Source organism: Culex quinquefasciatus, chromosome 2 (assembly GCF_015732765.1).
Source record: "Culex quinquefasciatus strain JHB chromosome 2, VPISU_Cqui_1.0_pri_paternal, whole genome shotgun sequence".
Taxonomy (NCBI): Eukaryota; Metazoa; Arthropoda; class Insecta; order Diptera; family Culicidae; genus Culex; species Culex quinquefasciatus.
The window spans coordinates 215,362,522-215,383,839 of record NC_051862.1 but is presented as its reverse complement, the minus strand read 5'-3'; the positions used below and the strand labels follow the sequence as shown (position 1 = coordinate 215,383,839).

General features: G+C 36.4%; 1 protein-coding gene across 7 annotated transcripts in view; it reads right to left on the bottom strand.

Moving 5' to 3' along the window:
* The window catches only part of LOC119767007 (probable cationic amino acid transporter), a 40,979-nt gene extending 20,103 nt beyond the window's left edge, over positions 1–20,876 (bottom strand). The window contains exons 1-4 of one of the 7 annotated variants that reach the window (XM_038254153.1): positions 20,660–20,876; positions 9,261–9,481; positions 7,759–8,009; positions 2,664–2,836 (exon numbers count right to left, since the gene is read on the bottom strand). In XM_038254153.1, the coding sequence (XP_038110081.1) occupies positions 2,664–2,836; positions 7,759–7,760 (175 nt within the window). In that variant the 5' untranslated portion in view covers positions 7,761–8,009; positions 9,261–9,481; positions 20,660–20,876. Of the gene's footprint in view, positions 1–2,663; positions 2,837–7,758; positions 9,116–9,260; positions 9,482–15,422; positions 15,538–19,817; positions 19,940–20,659 lie in introns of those variants that run through there. The other 6 variants (XM_038254150.1, XM_038254152.1, XM_038254154.1 and 3 more) reach the window with 6 other exon arrangements.
* Between the last annotated feature and the right edge of the window lie 442 nt (positions 20,877–21,318).

Below are 21,318 nucleotides of genomic sequence, written 5' to 3'. Positions count from 1 at the left end.
AACAATGATCGTTTTTGTGTATATACTCACGAAATAGATTTTTATAACTAAATAATAAAATTATATAATCTTAATTACAATGAGCCTAAACTTCTTTGTATCTGAAAAAAATGACAGATCATTGAAGATGTCAGATTTAATACACGATCACCTTGACTTACTTAAATTTTGGTTAATTGCATCTCCAACCACCTAAATTTGGTTTGGCCTTAGTTTTATCCAAAAGTGAGTATAAAAGCTCTTATGATGTAACATGTCCACCCAGTCACGATGCCCTAGCAGGATTCTAACAGAGTTCTTACAGAGCTGGATATTCTTACAGCATTCTAGCAGAAATGTTCCACCGTTCTAGCAGGATTCTGGCAGAACCAGCTCTGCTAAAATATTTCGTAACTTCCGAATAGTTAAAAAAAAATGTTTTGTTTAATTTAATTTTAAAATTAGGTAAACTACAGTCGCGAGCATTAATTTTCAATCTTAACGCATCTATTTATTAAATCTAAACCAAGTTTATACATACTTATATCAGTTGGGTGAGCGGGATCTGTTGAAAGTTTAAGTTTGATTCATTGGTCCGTATACAAATGGACGCGGCTACACCGAACAAATCGTACACTAAGTATCAAGTAGCAAACAATCAAAACTTTCCTCCTAACATACAAGTAATTTATATTTCTAGAGTTTTATTTAAAAATGACCTATAAACTATTGTCTTTCATATGTTTATGGAACCTATTCAAAAAAAATCTAGATTTCTACTAGATATTTAAAAATTGATCAATGAAATAAAATAAAATCACACCGAAAGATTGATTTGTCAAAAATTATTGATATGTTGCTCTTTGTTGATAGGAAGTAATTAAAGATTGGACTCTTGGTTTAATTTGTAATTGTAATTGTAATTTTATTGAAACGATATCCTGTTAGTTTACACTGTATATCATTTCAAATTTAATCGATTTTATTTCAGAAGCGTGTAATCTAGTACCTCTTTTAAAAAGTCTACACTACTTTTGGTTATTTCTTTTGCAACGTGTAAATTGGTTCGACTTCAAGCGCATCTTTTCTTCTGTCATTCAATTTCTTGAAAGGCTGAAGCAAAACAATACAAACTCGGAGCAGAAAGTTCGTTTTTATTCAAGTGAATCGAGTAAATTCCAGTAAAATATCCGGCTTTTCGACCACCTGGAGGCGCGTTTTTTGGTCAGCACACTGCAGAACCAGACGGCAAAAGCTGCTACAGTACACCGCCGGAATACTTGCTGGCTGGCTAGTGTCCACCGGGTGACCTTTTTAGTCGCCCTGTTTGTACTGCGGCAAGATCTGTCAGACGCGGATCCTTGTGCGCTATCACGAGCGAAGGATGACGGCTGACTCTTTGCCGAGAAGCACTAACTCAAGAAGCACGTCCGCCTGATGCACGAAAAGATTCGTGAGTACGAGAGCCACCTGTGCCACAAGAACTTCTCCTCGCTAAACACGGTCCACACCCACATCCGGACGATGCACTTGAACATCGAGTACAACTGTGTGTACTGCGTACGAGCGTAAGTTATTTCGCGAAACCTCCTTTCTACAAAGATCCCAACCCATTTCTTCTTTTTTACAGTTACACATCCAAGCTGTCCCTGCGCTACCACAAGAAGAAGCTAAAATGGCCAAAACTACCAGACGACCCAGAAGTGGACCAAAAACTACACCGTTCTTGAGCACAAACCCGGCGTCAAGGAGAGCGCCCAGCACATGAAGCTATGCAACATTTGCGGAGCCGTCGTGCAGCAAGCCTGCACACACCTCAGCAACACTTACTTCCCCAAGGAATTTTGCTGAAGCGGTGTTCTAGCACAGAGAAACGTACCAATCTCACGTGATGGAGCACGAGCACGGCAAACGACTCGTCCGCCAAGAAGATGAATTAGTCAAGCAACGAAAGGGCCATGAAGGACGACACTTTGTAGCCGCGTAAGTAGTACAACACTTGATAAATCAAACAACTTTTTTTATGTTCTATGTGAAACCGATTTTTGTAACAGATTTCCCTTATCTTGCAGCGCATTCCAAATGCTCGATCCAGCCCAGCTAAACTTTTGTTGTTGTCGACCAACTTTGTCGAGGATCAGGTCGCGGGAGATGGCATGGACAAGCAGCTGCACCTCAACCTCGGATGCAGCATGGGCGGTCGCCGTTGATCATCAGCTGACTGCCTTCCGCCAGGTGAGTACATTCCGTATAGTTAAAATCACCGAATTTTCTTTTTTTCCTAAACATTTTTTTGTACTTTGCTCCGTTGAATCTATAGTCCGGTGTAGTTTCGAATCACTTTGTTTATGTTTCGCAGTTCAGAAAGATTTTTTTTATTCAATCGATGTTTGACCAAAAATGAGTTTAAATTTTTATCAATCTGAACTACGATCTTCAAAGGACTTTGAAATTTACATCGGATTCAAGATTCAGCGGAGCAAATTTTTTTTTGGATTGGTAAATTTACGTATATTTCATCGGAAATTTACATGACTTGGAAATATTTTGTCTTGGCCCGTTTACATAGGATGGCATTTAAATTTACAATGAAGTTAATGTAAATTCGCATCATTAATGACGTGCACTTTTGGTACATCATAAATGATGTAAATTTACCTGATTTTTTTTTTCTGTGTACGAACCTGCAAAGACGGCAAACAGGGCCGCACCGGCCATTCCGATCATGGTGCCCGGGCCGCCGGATTCGTTGTACGCGGCCAGGTGCACCAATACCAGCGTGCCCAGGGTCCACCGGCTGCCGGTTCCACTGGTGACGGCGTCCCACATCGAGCGGGACGAGGACGATGGGACGGCCCTATTGTTTGGGGGGAGAGGAAGTCACGCAAAGTTCGAGAGGTTAATTAAAACGAATTATTGCACCGGGTGGAATGACTAGGAAAAGTGTGTAATTAAGTTACTGAACTGAACTGGAGAGTAGTTTAAACAAGCGAATCACGGCTGATGAATAGTTAAATGTATCGTATGGGTTTTGTGAATGAACAAGTGGTTGGTTATTTAATTATAATGTCATTTTATTATGCAATTTATTTTAAGAAAAATCTGAAAAGTTGCATAATTTTCTCTTTGCATTAATATTTTGTTTTGCTTCTTCCATAAATTATTCGAGCATCTAAGAGCTCAGGAAATATTTTAACTGTTATTTTAATAAAATTAAAATTATTAAAATCTTTTAAAAATGCGATTATTTAATTGAAGTTAATTAACCTTTTGGACCGAAAAACGCTAATTCCGAAAGCCGCAACTTAACATTTTGAAAATCAATTTATTTCTGTTGATTGCTCGACAGGTTCTGTAAGAATTTGGCTCCCTTAACACGTTCCAATCGACAGAACTACATTTTACTTTTTTATTAAATGACTACATTAAACAGTTCTAAACATATTAGTTGCGGATGTCGGTTGCTATGGTTCCATTCTAAGGAGCCAGGCGCCTCCAAAGATTTATTCTTAGAAAGGGAAATTCAATGGAGGTGCTTGGTTTTTATGAATGATTCCTTAACAGTGTTGAAAATCCGACGACTATGGTTAATTTTGCGATTAATCGCTGCCTGGTATTGTGGTCTCGGAAATAAATCGAATTTTCGCGGCGACTTATCAGACATCACGCTTCGCAAACTTATCAACTCTAATTCTGAGTGTAACAAGTTGTGTTGAACGCGAGGATAAACGTCACTGAAAAATATTTTGTCGCTCTGGCACCAAATCGAAACGAGCGATTTCCACTCTCGCCGCACTTTTTCTCTTCGCCTTTTTTCTGTCAAGCTTAATAGCATCAGCGATTGCGTGATGCCGTTGGAGATTTTGGATGATGATTTTGACCACTTTTGCAGGTAAAAATAGAGCATATTTTATTTTGTTTTTAATTAAATAAACAAAAAAAGTTGGTTCATCCACCGACATAAATTTTCGTCAATCAAAACAATATGGAGGCATCACAACAAAGTTAGCTTACACACTGATCGAGTAATACCAAATTAAGCTTGACAGAAAAAGGCGGAGAGAAAAAGTGCGGTGAGAGCAGAAATCGCTCGATTAGGTTTAGTGCCAGAGCGACAATACACCTCACGAGATTTCAAAAGAGCCGGTTCACTAAAAGTAAAAAGAACTTTTTCAAGATGAAAAGATTTTCAAACTAGTGTCTTTTGTTAAGTTCACAAAAAAATATTTCATTGACTTTCCAACAAATTGTAGTTTTAAATTTGTGGACAAAAAAATATTTAAAATATTTGCATATCTAGAGTTTTTTTTTTAAAGGAAATTTAATCTAATCACAAGTTTATACTGCCCCTGATCGCATAGATGTCCCATATGGGTCATTTCGCGCCCACCTGCACACCACTCGAAATCGACTTTTTCTGATCAATCTCAAATTTGGTGGAGCTATAGAGTTATCTATGTGCGCATGTATTGCGTGTATGTACACGAAAAAGATTGAGGTTAAATGTTGTACCAGCCAGCAAAACAAATGGTGTGCTAGTGTGCGTGAGATCGGCCATAGATAACTCTATTGATACTACCAACACATGTAAGAATCCCGATTTTGAACCAAATTGAACCACCCTTTCTTTTTTGGCATCGCACCAAAGTTTTTTTTTACATTTTTTCAAGAAACTTTTCAAATAGCAATATTTCGGAAACCAAAAATGACAGGCAAAACTTTAAAAATATTTTAAAGGAAATTGGACGCTGAATCGAATGGCTTCACCATCGTGTTCCTCAGACGATTTTTCATAAAAATATTTTTTTCGAATGTTTGGCGAATTAAATTCTCTTGAGATACCTAACAATTGTTTTAGCTTGCAGTTTCAGAATATACGCTTACATCGCTTCTGAGTTATTGATGCAGTTTTGTTCAAAATTGTGAAATCTTTCAGAAAAGCCATCCAGTACTTTATTCTAGAAATCAGGAGGAAATCCAGATTTTTCTCGAAAACTTAACACGAAGCCTTATGTGTGGGACAAACTTGCTTTGCATTTTCTCAACTTTCTGTTTTACATATGGGACATTTATGTGAACAAGAGCAGTATGAGCAGGATCTTTTTTAAAAAATCTGTAGAATATAAATGAATCCCAAATTTTGCAAAGTTGTCCCATACTAATTTTTAGAATTTTTCTTGGAATATGAAGTATATTAATTTTCGTTCTTTACCGGGACATTGATTTTTTTCTTCTAAATAATGTTTCAGGTTTTCACGTGCCTTCGTTTAGACCTCGTTCGACTAAATTTGAAAGCGAAATATTGACCGCGGCAATCCTCGTATTTGGAACACTTTTTTTTATCTGCGATGTAAACAAACCTTGGTTCTCTCCACAATTGCATGTTTTCATCAAAATAATAGCTTTTAACGCTGAAATCAATAAAACTCTAGCCTGATAACTGCTGTGTGAATTGTATGAACTTTTTTTGTGGAATGATCGGTGTTACGTAATCGTGGGATCTAAAATAATGTACAACAATTAGGGAAATTGGTCATAAATTCAATTTACCAATTGATCAATTTAAAAAAATGTTTCATCGTTTGTCAAACTTTAAAATCACGTTTTGTTTTATGAAATGAAATCAAATCAAATGAAAAGATGAAAATATTTTTTAACTGAGCAACAACATACGACACATTCAGCCGTGACGTTACAACGGTTTGACGTTTCTTATTCAGTTTTGATTCAACCCGGAAATTTTAAAGAAAACACCTTCTTATTTTTACACCCAAAATTCAGAGTCGAGATAATCGTTCTCTCAAAATTTATTGAGGGCTCAGTGCCAAAATCGATAGAATAATGGTACCAACTCACACCATCATAACAAATGAGTTCATTCGTTAGTTGAATCAATAGATCTCCAACAAGTGTCATACATCAACTTCTGACTTCTCCTTGGTCACCAAGCTGTGGTGGCCGAGGCAGCTAAGTCATTGGATTGGTTTGTCAAAGGTCTCTGGTTCGATTCCCGTTGTCGATACTTTCGGTTTTTTGTTTGACGGATGAACTTTTTTTTTTGCAAATGAACCTCGAGAGAATAGTTCTATCGCCCATCTCGAGCTGTGTTCTCTGCGTCCGTGAATGGTACCCCTATTCTCTCGACTCGAGACCATCATTCTCTCGGACTAGCGCTGCCAGTTTTGGGTGTACAGATTCTGAAAGTACGTTAAATTTGCCATAAGAATTAACATTGGGCTAAGGATTTAACGTTTCGGTTCACGCAGAAAAATAAGGCATATTTGAATCAACAAAACATTTTGTTGATTTGAAAATCTAGATTATTGTTGAATCAACGCTAAACGTCAGAGCAACTTTTTCAAAACAACAAAAGATTTTTGTGGGATTGAGAAAAACAAGGTTTGTTTCAACGCAAAATCGGCGTTGATTAAATTCAACAAAATGTTTGTTGAAACAAACCTCGTACAGGCTGATTCTACAAAACATTTTTCTGCGTGTTGCTTTTCTACGAGCGAATATGTAGCGTGACGTTAAATACAACGGTGGATAATTGTGTAGCTTCAATACTTTTTAGAAAAGGCTGTGATTCTGCTCTGAAAATCAATATAAACTATACTTTTTCATGTTTTTTAACGTAAAATTGACTGCTGAATCGAATGCCATCATTGCTTTAGAAAACAAGTTAAGTTTTATTTGTAGCCGCTTTACATTTCGTGACGTTACAAAGTGTATATTTTGTATCCAGTAGAAGGTTCCGTACGGTAGGCATGTTTGGGTACAGTGCCGCCATCTATGAAACAAATGAAGGGTTCACAAAACTGCCGATAAAGGGCCATCGTGCACCAACACTGCGAACCTGGCGGTTAAAATGAGAAACATGCCGTCAGGTGTTCCATTCTCAGTGCTGTATCTTTGCGAAAAAATGACCAATTTCGATCCACCCAGTTGCATTCGACGGGAAATTTATCCTTTTTCAGGATATGATCAGCTTTGGAAAAATGGTTCCTGACCACGTGAGATTTTTCGGGTTTCCGGAAGTGGTTTTGAAGTGTTTTTTTGCTGATTGAGGTGCCTGAAAAAACGATATTTCGGTTCATTGCAGTTTACAATTCACTTGCGTCAAAACTCAAGGTTATAATAAACCTTTGAATGTTTGTAAACCAAATCACGTCAAACTTTTTGCAGTATTGTACTACGGAATTTCACCTAAAATTCAAAATATTTTGGATCGCAAGAAAATGCATTTCAATTGTTTTCAGTTCTATTTCCATTAAAATTTTGAAGTTTTTTGAAAAAAAAAAAAAACATTTTTTTTTGTCCCCAGCTTTTTCAGAACGATTTTGAAGGGGGGTGACATAAACCTGAATTTATAAAATAAAATATAAGCAATATTTTTTAAACTAATACTGTAGAAAAGACTAAAAATAAAAAAAAAGACTAATTAGAAATCACCCAGCATTCCTAACCTGGCTACAAAATGCATCAATCGAATTAAATAGTCATCAGCCCCTTTCAGTCGCTGCTTCGACTGCTCAACGATCGCGCTCTTTGCCGCTGAATTAATAATTTGTCTATCCGGCTTGAATCAACAATTCCCATCACAGCACAGGTTGCTTTGACGGGTTTGCTGCTGCTCTCTTAGAGCGCTCAAAAAAGCTGACGTCTAAATTGCTCTCGTCGCTGTGATATAATAATTTTCCAGAATCTAACGGAAAAATTCCCTTTCTCAACCCTAACCTAGAAATAAGAGCAGTTTTTTTCTACTTCGTCTATACTCACATGTTTAGAGTGCTTTTTTTCGGTGGAAAATTACGCTGTTCCACCACCTCCTTCGTGTCTTGGCCTCCTGCGATGATTTCCCTCACCAACCAACGAGGTTGCGGGTTGCTTTCGGGTTGATTTATATTTAATTACGGGCTTAGCTTTTCCTCAGGGGATTTGTTTGGGTTTAGTTTTCCGCTCACACGCGACTTATTAGGATTCGTCTTTGCCATTCATTTTCCCTCTTGCTTCCGCCGCGCTGGTCCTTGCTGCGTCCGGAAATGGAAGATTTGCGCAAAATAGATTTTTGTTTATTGCCCCAACTCGGAGGGAAATCAATGGTTATGGCTGGTGGGTTGGGACCGGGCGATCAATTTCGATTCGATTTGCCTCACAGCTTGCGACTGGAAAAATACTCCCACACGCGACACAAACACACACACACACGCGAAATAAAGAACACAGTAGGCGCAAGCGTTGATGTTTTCATTTGAAAGGGTTTCCCACTCACAGGCACAGCAGACTGGTTTTCATTATAAATTTCATTTGATATTTTTTCATATTTTTATAAGCAAGTTTCTATCTCCTTTTTGCATTTTCTTGTTCTACAAATTTAGTAAAAAGATTTTCAACAATTTTCCTCATTAGACCCTTTAATTTCTCTAGTCAAGCTTTTACATTTGTTTATTCAAGCCGATACTGCCGGTGACGACGACGCACCGCTTGCTGAGAGCGATAGCTTCAGACTAGAGCGAACCAACCCCACGGGGGAGGAATGGCTAAATTAAACTTTGCTTTTTGCTTGAGTGCTCCTAGCAACGGTCGCAGAGAGGGTGGGTGGTGGGTGGAGACGCAAGGTGTGTTATGTAAACAATGGTGCTTTTTCCTCCAATCTGCGTATTGATTGGGGCTGTCAGAAGCAGAGAGCTTTGAATGAAACCGCAATTTTTTATTACTTTTGTTTTTTTTCTTAAAAAAAAACAAACGAAAATTGCATTACAAATTTGAAGGGAAAAAAACAAAAAAAAAAATACAAAATTGACACCCTGACGGTTGTTGTAAATTTTTCCTTTCCCACTTTTGAAATGTATATTCTTCGCAGGCTAATAATCCCCGGCCAGCCGCTGTGGCCCCATTTCTCCCTCCGGTGCCATTTTCCGACTTCCCCTCCCAATCCAGCACCATTTTCCTCAAACTTTCAATGTTTGCCGAATCCATTTGTGTTTAGGCTACAGTAACCAACCAAACAGAGGGGGCACGGTGTGACTTGACTAATTAAAAATATATAGTTTTACACCAAATCAATTGTATGAAAACATTATATTCTCTAACTTTATAAAAAAAAAACTTTAACAAAAAATAATTATAAAATAAAAAAATATATTTCATGAAAAATTTAATAGAGTTAGACCCACCATGCCCCACCAAGTCTAGGGAGGTTGAGCATTATTAGAAGGTGGCAAATGCTCAGGACGGTGGTTCACGACGCGCGAAAACTGAAACGCCTGAATTGCGCTTACCTTTGTGATGTTATGACTTTGTGTTTGTGTGCTTTGCAGTTTTGTTGGTCTTTTCTGGGTCCTGTGTTAGTGGCACGTGTATTTGTAGGTGTGTGTGTGCTTCCTGTGTTCTGAGTCGGGTGTTGTTCAACTTGTTTGGTGTGATTGTGGCGGAGGCGGATGAATGCTGATTTGTTGTTTTGGGACGGATTTATGGTTTGTTACGGAAGTTTGATGATGAGCTGTGAATTGAGGGTAGACATTTTCTTCGTGTTTGCTTGAACTTTTTAATAGGTTTATTCAATTAAACTTCAATAAAACATTCCTTATTCGGAACGTGAACTTAGAGATAACTTTTCGAAGACTTTTCCTGAAATTTTAAACATTCGTGAAACAAACGTGTATCATTTTTGTAAATAAAGAGCTAAAACTAAAGTTATTTAAAACAAAACTTATTTCTATTTATTCGATAGAAAATATGGAAAACTCATTATCCAAAATAAATATAAAAATGAAAAAAAATCGTTAGCGAATTCAAAGAGCTTTTTACCAGTTTTTACGTTAAGGTTTGCAAAATAACTTCATTACTAACTTTTAAAAAGTCGCAAAATATGTTAAGATAATATAGGCATAAACATAATATTATTTTTCCCCTTTTTTTTAGAATGTATTGAACAACTCTACTAGCTATATAGAAAGGGGTCTGAAACTAAGGCCATTTATAATATGTAATGATGTTTCAAAATTATAAAAAATAGACCAGTGGACGCTATCAAATTTGAAAACTTTTACGTGTTCTTTTGGCATAAATCGCAGACAACTTGAGACACAAAATAGTAAATTTGCAAAAAGAAGATTTGTTTAGCACGAGTCGTAAATTTGGCAATGAGTTGAATACAACATTTTCTGAAATTCTAGAATACACCCATTGAATTGGACTGTATGTGAAACTTTCGTTTCGCTTCTTGAGTGTTATTAGCCTTGATGGCTCAAGATTCAAAATCAAAAACGGTATCGAAAAGTATTGATTTTCGATAAAGTGCTGAAAAATTCAACTTTTCAGAATAGTATACTATAGTTTATGCAACAAGTTGTTGAGGAAAGAAAATCATAAATTCACGATAATTTTTGATGGTAATGAGCAAATCCCTTTTGTTCAAACATCAAAATGGTTAAATTGTCTCCTCTACAATTTTGTAAAACATTGTTAAAAATAACCCTGCAAAGTTACAAGAAACGCGAAATTTTTATAATGAAAACATTTGCTCTAAATGAAAAAAGGCACTTCTGGGCTGTTACAGATTTAAAAAGAACATACCGTGAACCGGGGTGACTTTGATAGGATTTCAATTTGTTTTTGGAATATTTTCCAACAGGTAAGGTTTTACTCAAGATTATAATTTTTAAAACAAGTACTGGGGTAGGCCACACAAAGTCCATGCACTATTTTGGAAAAAAAGTTTTTTTAATAGTGTTTAAAAAAATAGTTAGTTTATTTATTTTTATTTATTTGCGTTTAAGGACCACTTAGCTCAAGAGTCATTCGGGTCCGAAAATTCATAGTTTAAATTCCGGGGTGAATTTGATAGTCATCGTATTTCTTGTGGTGGCAATTCTAAGTGTAAATATAGGTATTCGGTGCCCTCTCCCCGTGCCCATACCTTCACACTTAGGAGACCCGGGAGGCGGAGTCTTGTCGCAAAAAGAACGATACACGCCTGTGGATCCGTTGACGAAACCGCAAGGTTTAAGAGGGCCACATTATAAGGTGTTACGTCGATTCCGTTTGTGGTGGCAGTGCGTGGCCGAATGGTTACGCTGTCCGCTTTGTAAGCGGATGATTCTGGGTTCGATTCCCATCTGCTGCAACTTTCCATCGGATGAGGAAGTAAAACATCGGTCCCGGCCTTGGTTGTTAGGCCGTTAAGTCATTCCAGGTGTAGGAGTCGTCTCCATGCCATAAGTACAAACAACACTCCAAACCAAGCCTACTCCGGTGGAATCGCTGGCGGCGGTTGGACTCGCAATCCAAAGGTCGTCAGTTCAAACACTGGGGTGGAAGGTTCCTTGGAGTAAAAAGAGGTTTGGGTGCTCTCCCCATTCAAGCCTTCGGACTCCTGGGTTCGAGCAGAAACTTGCAATAGAGACCACAAAAGACCCGGGGGTCGTTAATGTGGATGGTTTGATTTTTTTTGATTGTATTTCTTGTTTAAATCATATTTAAGATGTTCAAGCTTTATTTGTACGTTAAATGTACCATCACTGAAGTTACTGATATTGTTTTTAAGAAAAAAAAACAATGTTTATATTTAGTTAATTATGTTTACAAGCTTTTTTAACAAAATAAATATAAATTTTAGGTAAAATTGTGAAAAAGTCGGAATTTTACCTGAAATTTGTTAAAACTGGTTTGTTTATAAAATTATTGATTTACATTGCATTTTATACTGAATTCGAAGCACTAATCACAAGTTTTCTCATTTTACATGAAATTTGTTCAACTGAAATTGCCTATAAATTTGGAGATTTTTTTTAATCGTGTTTCAAAAACACACATTCTTTACAAACTTATTCAACCTTCTCCTAGTGGAAAATTGTCCAAAGAATCCGGAAATGCATTCCGTTTTCCGATTCAAAGTCATGTTCAGTGAGAAAATCATGACACTTTGAGAAGTTTAAAATAATGACATTCATCAACATTTTCTTAACTATAGTTAACTAACTTTTTAAACTCTCTGAAATTTCATGAAGGCAAATTATTTCTTGAGGTACTTTGAGCACTTCTCTACCACGGTCAGAATGATTCTAAACCATTCCGTACGTATTTGAATTATACTCTTTATTTTGAGGAAAAATCGCGATCCTATCAAAGTCAGTTACAAAAATTTGCAATATTGTATTTTGTTTTTGATGAAACTTACGTTTTTTCGGAATTTTGAGTACGCTTTGAAAATGGGCATCCAAATTTACAAAAAGGGCAAATTATGGAATAACTCGTCTTTTTGTATGTTCAAAAATTAAAGGGGTCGTACCTACTCTTCGAAAAATCGAATTATGGACCTCAGATTCATGATCACGGACCAAAGTTGCCTCATAGAACAAAGTTTCACGTAAATCATAAAGGGGTTGGGGCAACTTTGTTCGATTATACAAAGTTCGATTATCCGACGGTTTGTATGGGACTTTGGATAATCTAATCTCAAACATGTTTTTTTTTTATTTTCGTACTTTTTACATCAAATTTTAGTTCTGCATCCTTATTTTATTCATTCCTTTCCTTGGAGTAGAAAGTAGTTTGGGTGCTCACCTCATTCAAGCCTTCGGACTTCTAGGTTCTAATCTAATCTAATCTAATCAGACCCTAGCGCAGCCAATCTTTTGAAGGTATCCTGGAGGGAGAGTGCTTAGGTTACATGACGCCTAGCATTCTTCTTGTCATTCATTAACATTTGTAGTGCGCCATTGCATCGGAATGCATTGAAACATCACAAGCGTTAAAGCGGCCAGGCCTACTGCGTAAAGCCGTATCGCAGAGATGATCCGTAAATGGGTTGAGTTTGAGCACTGAGTGTTCGAACAACAACGCAATTCTGAATCGACAGGGGAGGAAAAAGCGTGGGGACACACCACCATACGCTCCGAGATTTTGGTTGTATTCGTTGCGAGCACCATGCTAAGAAGGTTTGGTACTCCGGGACCCTCTGGGATGGGACATTGTATTTCCATCAAGCCTTCGGACTCCTAGGTTCGAGCAGAAACTTGCAATAGAGACCACAAAAGTTGCACCTGGAGGTCGCTAATGTGGATGGTTTGATTTTTAATGATCCTCATTTTAGTCAAATTTGAGTGGTTGATTGCTTATTTTATCATAGAATGGATTTTTTTTTTAAATAATTCTCCACCGCCATTTTGGTCACCATCTTGGATTTCAAATTTCTAAATCGCTTTAGAGAAGTTTAGGGTTAAGTTTAGGCGCAACAATCAAACATAAGACAACGAAAAAAAAATGTGGTTCGATTATCCGATGTAACTTATTTCCAAGGCCTTTGGATAATCAAGTCTGGACTGTACCTATTTTTTCTGAACAGTGCTCATCAGAAAATCGATCAGAAAATTTCTTTAAAATTTTATGAAGGCTTGTATGGTTGAATCAATGACAATGGTTTCTTTGGACATTGCGATAGCCTCCACAAATTTTTGAATCAAATAAAAAAATGCACAAAATCAGCCTATTTCGTAGAAAATGTCTCTATACGGCTATGTATTTTTTTTCTCAACTACAATGCCTACCGTTTTTGGCAACACTCACTTTTGACAACAATTTCTTTAAATATTGCCGATTTTGGCAACATGCAAGGTTATAGATATTTTTGGTTTCGTAATGCTTTCAAAGCATAAATTAGTTAGATATTACTCAAAATATAATTATTATTAAAGCAAATAATATATTTTATCATGAATCAATGAAAATTTTGGATAGTTATAAAATCATCACAATCAAATCATTAGGTGATTTGTGAATATTCCTCTAAATCACATCCGTCATTATGAAGGGTTTACGATGTTTTTTTATGGTTCTCACATAAATATTCATAGTTTTATTTTTTTCTAAAAATAAACTTTTTAAGATTTCCCCATTTTGCAACATCCCTGTTCTAGCAACATATTTCTGGCATTGTATTTAAATTTGTTTAATCAAATTGTAGTGACACCTTCTCAGAAAAAAGTATCTTAACAAGAGAAAACTTTTTATGCCTCCTAAATTAGATCAATAACATCAAAAACACAATTGACAAATACACACTCCCCCAAATGAATTATTTTACGATATAACACAATCACACCCGATTTGTGCTCATTTTTACGATTTTTATGCATTCCCATAACAGTAAACCACCTTGCACCTCCACCCCTTTGTTGTCATCCCTCGGCACCGATTACTTGATTCCGGCGAAAAGCTTTTCCCCCGACAAATTTCACACAACCAGAACACACCCACAAATACATTGAATCGTTTCTTTTTGTTGTGCGCATGTTAGACAGTAGAAAATATAGAATGAAAAAAAGGTTTAAAATTTGAAGCTAAAAACATTAGCAATTTCATAGATACGATTGTTTTAAAACACGATTGATGTTTTAAAAAAGATGATTTTGAAGCTTTTTTTTATAAAAAAAAGTCCAATAATCGGAATTATTTTTTTTTTGTTTTTGAATATTTTTGAATAAGCCAAAATATTTTTTCAACTGTGATAGCTTTCACCAGCTTCGTTCCGAGGCTGATCCTCCCACACACATAGCCTACTGGCGTTATACAACAAAAGAACCAAACCCAGCCAACCAAAACGACACAATTCATCTCGTGTCGCGCGAAAGTGTTTCCTTTGTCAAGAGAAAAGGATTTCCACGGAAGGTTAAGGGGAAGGTGGAGTAAAGTAGGACTTTTTTTTAGAGAACTTTCTTAACATTTGTTTTTTTTATTTGGGAGATTGAGAACATATAGTTTAAAATTGTTAAGATTGGTTGGATATGACTTTATTTTCCCTTTCTTCAAGCCAGAAAAACGATTTAAACGTGAAACCAACCACATCATTGAACAATTTAACTTGTCCAAAAAGAGGGGTCCCTTCTGGGAAAAAGGCGTTGCTCCTCGAGGGGTGGGGGCACGTGGCAGGTAAAGCATATCTTGTAAGTACACTCAAATTTCGGTGTTTCCTACCCCCAAAACCTCATTCACCTCAATTTGTTCTCCAACAACCCAAGCCGCTCTCGAGATAAAGTAAGACTTTTGACAGGACACATAAAAAGAGTGTGTGTGTGTGTGTGCTCGTCGCAATATTAGTCACTTTGACGGGTTGTTTCACTCTCTCCCGTCCCCTTCCCCTGGAGGTAGATAACCGGTTGTGGAAAGTTAATTTCCCATGAAAATGGGTAATTTTTTTTCGCAGGTTTCTGGGAAAATTCGTGCCCATCACGGTAATTTTCCACTCTGTGTCGGAGTTTTGATCATTTATTTTGTGATGAACATTTATCTTTTTTTGCATGCAGAATTTTTCATGTTGAAAATTGTTCAAAGCCTCAAGAAGGTTCAAATGAATTTAATACTGAAATAGAAATAGTAAAAAGAGTTTAGCTAATTCCCCTCGGAATAAGTCCCCTTCCCAGACATCGAGTCAAGTCACTTACGAGAGGCCGTCGTCAAAAATCGATAGGGATTATTAGCATGTGTTCATTGGTCCGCGACCGCAAACGCTCTTCACTACTGTGGATCGTCGTTTCGTTGTTCGTTGTGTGCTCCTTTAACGGTTTCAGTCGATATATACTAGTATGAGAGTATGAGGGGTACAGTTTCCACTTGACTTAATAAGGTACCGTCCTCGGGTATGACTTTAGCTTTCATCGGGCTATCCGGGAAAGTTTACGTTTAAATTGCGCCATCGATTTCACCGTTTGAACTTTCGCAGAAAAGTTTAGTACATTGGTTATAGAGCATTTGCTAGCAGCTTTTTACTCACTGGCACGAATATCGTTAGCTTAGGGGAGAATTGTCACTGTTTCAATTTGTAAAGATGTTTAAGTCTGTTTAAAAGTAAAAGTTACAAACTTAGTTATTTTAGCTTATCGTATGAAAAAGTGAAAAAAGGTACCGTCATCTTGGGCGAATTGGGACACATGAGGAGAATTGGGACAGCAGTTTAAGCAATGTTGCAGTCTAATATTTTGCTTTTTGAAGTGGTTTCGGTTAGACCAGATTCAGAGCAACAACTTGTGTTCATTTATTACTTTTAAGTGTTCTAAAACATGCTGTCCCCCCTAGATTTAAATACATTCATAACTTTTATAAATTAATTTGTAATCAAGTTTCATTGATTCAAAAATATTATAATATTGCTCCGTTGTTTTCAAGAGAAACACGAGAAAGAGAGATAACAACATAGCATGAAGTTTGTATCAGACTCAAACATAATTGTATGAAGCTGCATGTTAGGGTGGGTACGGATTTTTGAAAAGTTCTCAGATCAAGTTCTGGTGTGGTTCCCCTTGTAGGGCATACCCATAGGGACTCTCACGCCAAATTTCAGCTCATTTGGTTGAAAACTGGCTTGTCTCAAGCGAGTTCAAGTTTACATGGGATTTACTATGGGAAATTTAGAATTTTCGTTCATTCGCTCCTACAGGCCTGGGGGAAACATGTAGAAACTTCAAGGATGGCCAAAAATGAGCGGAATCGTCTGGAGAACAACTTTTCCTAAGATAAGAGACCAGGTCGATTCGTTCAACCCCCATCGATCTCAACGGCAATACATCCGGGGTTTTAATTTATTTTTTTTAAATTTATGGTTCAAAAAGTAATGAAAAGTAATTTTTTATAGGCGATGCTAGTCCAAGTGGTAGCTGTTTGACATGTGGCGTCGCGGTGTTCATCAAGCATTCATAGCATGCTAAGGAAAATTTGTTGCTTTTCTGGGGAAAACCGTTGGTTCCGAAAACCCCGGATGTATTGCCTTTGAGCCCGATGGGGGTTGAACGAATCGACCTGGTCTCTTAGGGAAAGTTGTTCTCCAGACGATTCCGCTCATTTCTGGCCATCATAGAAGTTTCTACATGTTTCCCCCAGGCATGTAGGAGCGAATGAACGAAAATTCTAAATTTCCCATAGTAAATCCCATGTAAACTTGAACTAGCTTGAGACAAGCCAGTTTTCAACCAAATGAGCTGAAATTTGGCGTGAGAGTCCCTATGGGTATGCCCTACAAGGGGAACCACACCAGAACTTGATCTGAGAACTTTTCAAAATCCGTACCCACCCTACTGCATGTGTTTCATTTATTTGTGGAAATTTTTTTATTTGAATGACACTTTGACACTTTCTAATGTCCAAAAATGACATTTTTGGTGATTGTTTCAGTGTTTCTCAACCTTTTGCGATTCATTCCCCCCTTGGTAGATCTTCAGGAACTTCATCCACCCCCTCTTTCACTTCATTTATGCACAAATATAATTACAAATTTAAGAGGTTCACTGAAAGATTACAATTTTCATAGCAAAATAAAGTGTAAATTGCGAAATAAACTAAATTATTTATTTTTATTTATTTTTTATTTGAAAAACTTGTGACGTAGGTTTGATTTTGATTGATTGTTTGTTCATTTAATCAATTTTTCATGAACACCTGCTTCTTTTCGTTAATATAACTATTAATAAATACAATTATAAAATAAAATAAATAAATATCAATTTTGTATTATAACTCAAATTTCATTTTAAGATTTTGAAAGATTAGTTTGTTTTCAACACTCACAAAATTTGTTTATTTTTGTATTTTTTTAAAAGAATCAAATTCAAATTTTTATTTTCAATATTTTTATTATCAAGTTGCTCATATTAAAAAAAAACTAAATTTCACAAAAAAAAACAGTTTTTTTTGTATTTGGTTCTGCTTGTTTTCACTAAACTCTCTACTTTTCTTTTTCATGATTTAAACATCAAATTCGAGTTCTGCGATCCCATTTTAGTCAAATTTGAATGGTTGATTGCTAGTTAAATTAAAAAATGCATTTATTTTCAATGTTTCATCATCGCTATTTTGGCCGCCATCTTGGATTTAAAAATTCTAAATAACTTTAGAGAAGTTTAAAGGTCATATAAAGTTCAACAATAAAAAAATAAAACAACAAAAAAATTTTTTTTTTCGTGATTCGATTATCCAAAGTGAATTTTTGCCAAGGCCATCGGAAAATTGAGTCTGAACTGTACTCTGATCCATTAAAAAAAAAATAAATTTGAAAAAATAGTTTAACAGTTTTAGAATAAAACAAAATCTCACAAAAATTCTTATCGGTTGAGAAGCAATGTCTTTAACGTATCAACAAATTAAAAAAAATGTTCATGGGAACTTTACTTTTTATAAAAAAAAATGATTGAATGGGTGTTTGTTTTTTGAGTGCAATCTTATTTTTTCAAGAATTCATAACCTACAACGTTGCTGAAGATGGTCAGAAAATCCATTCTCAAAAAACAGACTTTTGAATATTTACCTACCATTTGTGTACGAAAAGTTTCTACAATTTACATAGTTTGACTTGCCATAAAATACTTGTAGGTAAAAGTTAGACACAACTTTTTGTCAACCAGAACATATAGCAAATAATGAAAAATAAACGAATATTTGTCTAAAACGATTTGTTGGGCAAATAGCTGAAAATTTGGTAATGCTTTCTAGGTTTATTTTTTTAAAGAATTCTAAAAGACTGATTTAACTATTCTCAAAAAATCAGTTGTGAAAACAGGAAGCACTGGAATTTTGGCACGTAAAGGCCTAAATAACTTCCTTAAGGGTGCACAGCAACCAAGGAAGTTGTTTTTTTCTTATTCTAAGATTGTCAAACTTACGGACCCAATCCTGCAAGAATCTGATTGTAAAAATAGTAAAACTTTGCTGTAAATGACTTTGAAGACAGTAATTTAGGGGACGAATAAAAAATTATATCGATAGTTCCCGTAGTTTTGAAGATACTAAAATGTCTGTAACAGAAATCTGGGTGCAAAAGCTATGGTTGATGTCTCGGATGAGTTTTCAAAAAGCCGTATGAGCCACGTTACCGTTACCTCCAAGTTACCTCCGAGATTAATTTTTGTTTTTCTCTAAATATAACCAATATTTCATTTGTTTTTAGTTTCGGGGACTTCAAAGACGTGTACACGGAGAAAAAAAAGTTCCTAAAATCGTGAACAAGGGTTCATGAAAATGGGAACCACGAACAAAGTGTTCAAATTCCATGGTACGTTTTTGGAAATCGTACCATGGAATTTGAACACTTTGTTCGTGGTTCCCATTTTCATGAACGCTCGTTCACGATTTTGGGAACTCTTTTTTCTCCGTGTAGATGAACAATTTTAAGCATTTTTGAAGTTTGTTTTTCGTAAGTAGGTCGAATATCAATGCAAAAAAGGCTTTTTTGCCGATGACTCTCACGTCTTTTTGAAAACTAATCCGAGATGTGTACCGTTAAAGGTTTTAAAATTCCCATGGTCTTCAATTGAAAAAAAGTTGTGTCAAAATTTTCGAAATGGTCTATGGTTGTACACTGTACAATGTACAGTGTATTATATTTGTCAAAAATAATGGTTGGAAACTATTTTTAAGATCGCAGACAAAAAACATTTTGAAAAATTTAAATAAATGTATAATTTATGAAAAAAGATTGTTTTAGTTTAGACGATTTGAGATTTTAAGGAAAGAAAAAATGTTGAATAAAGAAGTACCAAAATTGTCAAACTACCGGATTCAACCCTGCAACAATATGATTGTAAAAAAAGTAAAATTATGTTGTAAATAACTTTTTTACAGTTCTTTAGGGGATGCATCCAAAATACTATATTATTAATTATTTTCGGCCATAAGCTTTTCTTAATATTTTCTTGAGTATTTAAAAAAACATATGTTAGTTATTAGGATCGTACAGAAGCTTTAAAAATATCATGAAAAAATATCCAAGTTTTGATTGTTTTATAAATATATATTCTCACTAGCCACGATACTCTCCTATGCCAGTTTCTTCCTGTTCCGATGCCACTAACCGTTTTCTGCTGTATTTTTTGCGCCCTAACACGAAGCACCAGGCAAAAACCGGAACTATTCTGGATAGTGTTGTATTTCACGAGTTTTTTTTTTTTTTCATTCCTTCAACTTCACTGCAATTCCAACGAGCAGCGATGAGCTGCTAAATTTTGCATGAGGTAAAATCGATCCAACAATTTCGCCTTTTGGAAGTCTTTTCACGTCGTCGTCGTCGTCGTCACTCAAAAGAATCTCGCCGAAAAGCTCATCACCCGCCAATTTGTCCCACTTTGGCGCGACCAAACAAAGCCCTTCGCCCTCGCTCCACGTGCGTGTGTCCCAACCTTGTCGTCCCAATCAATACGAACTAATCGATTCTAAATATCGCACACATTCCCACGGCTCATCACGACATTGAATCGAAGGGGGTTCAGGAATGGTGTTCGTCACTTGGCACGAAACACTGATTAAGTGGGACAGATATGAGGCCCTGGACGCAGGCAGCCAGGTTGGGCCATGCAATCGCTATTAGTCACACAATCTGCCCTTAACACCTGGACTATCAGGCTGACAAAATTGACTTATTAGATTTATTAAGGGTAAATTGTCCTATTTATAGTTATTCAAGTCAATAGTATTGCTCGAAATCAATCAAAATTAATTTAAAAATCCAGAAAAGCTTCAGTTATCTTGGCAGTCCAAGTGTTAATCACCCCTTCCCCCTTAAGTTCCCACCACGTGGCGGGTATCCTCATCCCTTAAAATATTCTGAATGCAAGTGCGTTGACCGTGATATTGGTTTCGCTTGTTCCGTTTCATTCTTCTTCTTCTTTTTCATAGAAACATAATTTTAAATTCTCACATGGGACATTCAGGCTCAGCCCCGTCAACCAGCCTCAGACAACCAGGAAACACACACAGTTTTGTTGGCGACGACGATGTGGTGGAATTTTTCCTGTCCCCAAAGCTCGGAAACTCTTGCACAAGTTCCTAGTACACACACGAGACCGACGGATAATGAAGTGAAGCTAGTATTTTCCCGAACCGGACCACCCCGAGTGGAGCCTCGACGATGACTGGGAAAATGTTTTCGAGTGTGGAGAAAATGTGTGGACGAAGGCAATGTTTTGGAAACGGGATCGGGAAAACCGAAGGAAGCCGTTGACAGAGATTCACGAAAAAATGAAGGACATGCGCAGAGTTGGGAAACAGTTGGGGTTGGAACTAAATGAGGAAGATCGATTTGAAAATTTGCAGAAAGGAGATTTTATTTTAAAAAATAAGCTGCATGAGTTTTTAGACCCCCCTCCCTTTCAAAGTCACCCCGAAAATGAGGGGACAAAAAATGTTTTTTTAGGTTCAATTTTCAATGGAATTTTAAGTGAAATTAACTTATATCAACAAAAAATGCATTCCCCTGCGTTTAGAATCATTTTCAGTATGTTTGGGTTAATTCAAAAATCCTTTGAATTTTTGTGAATTTTCGATGAACAGTACCGCAAAAAGATTTTTATTATCTGA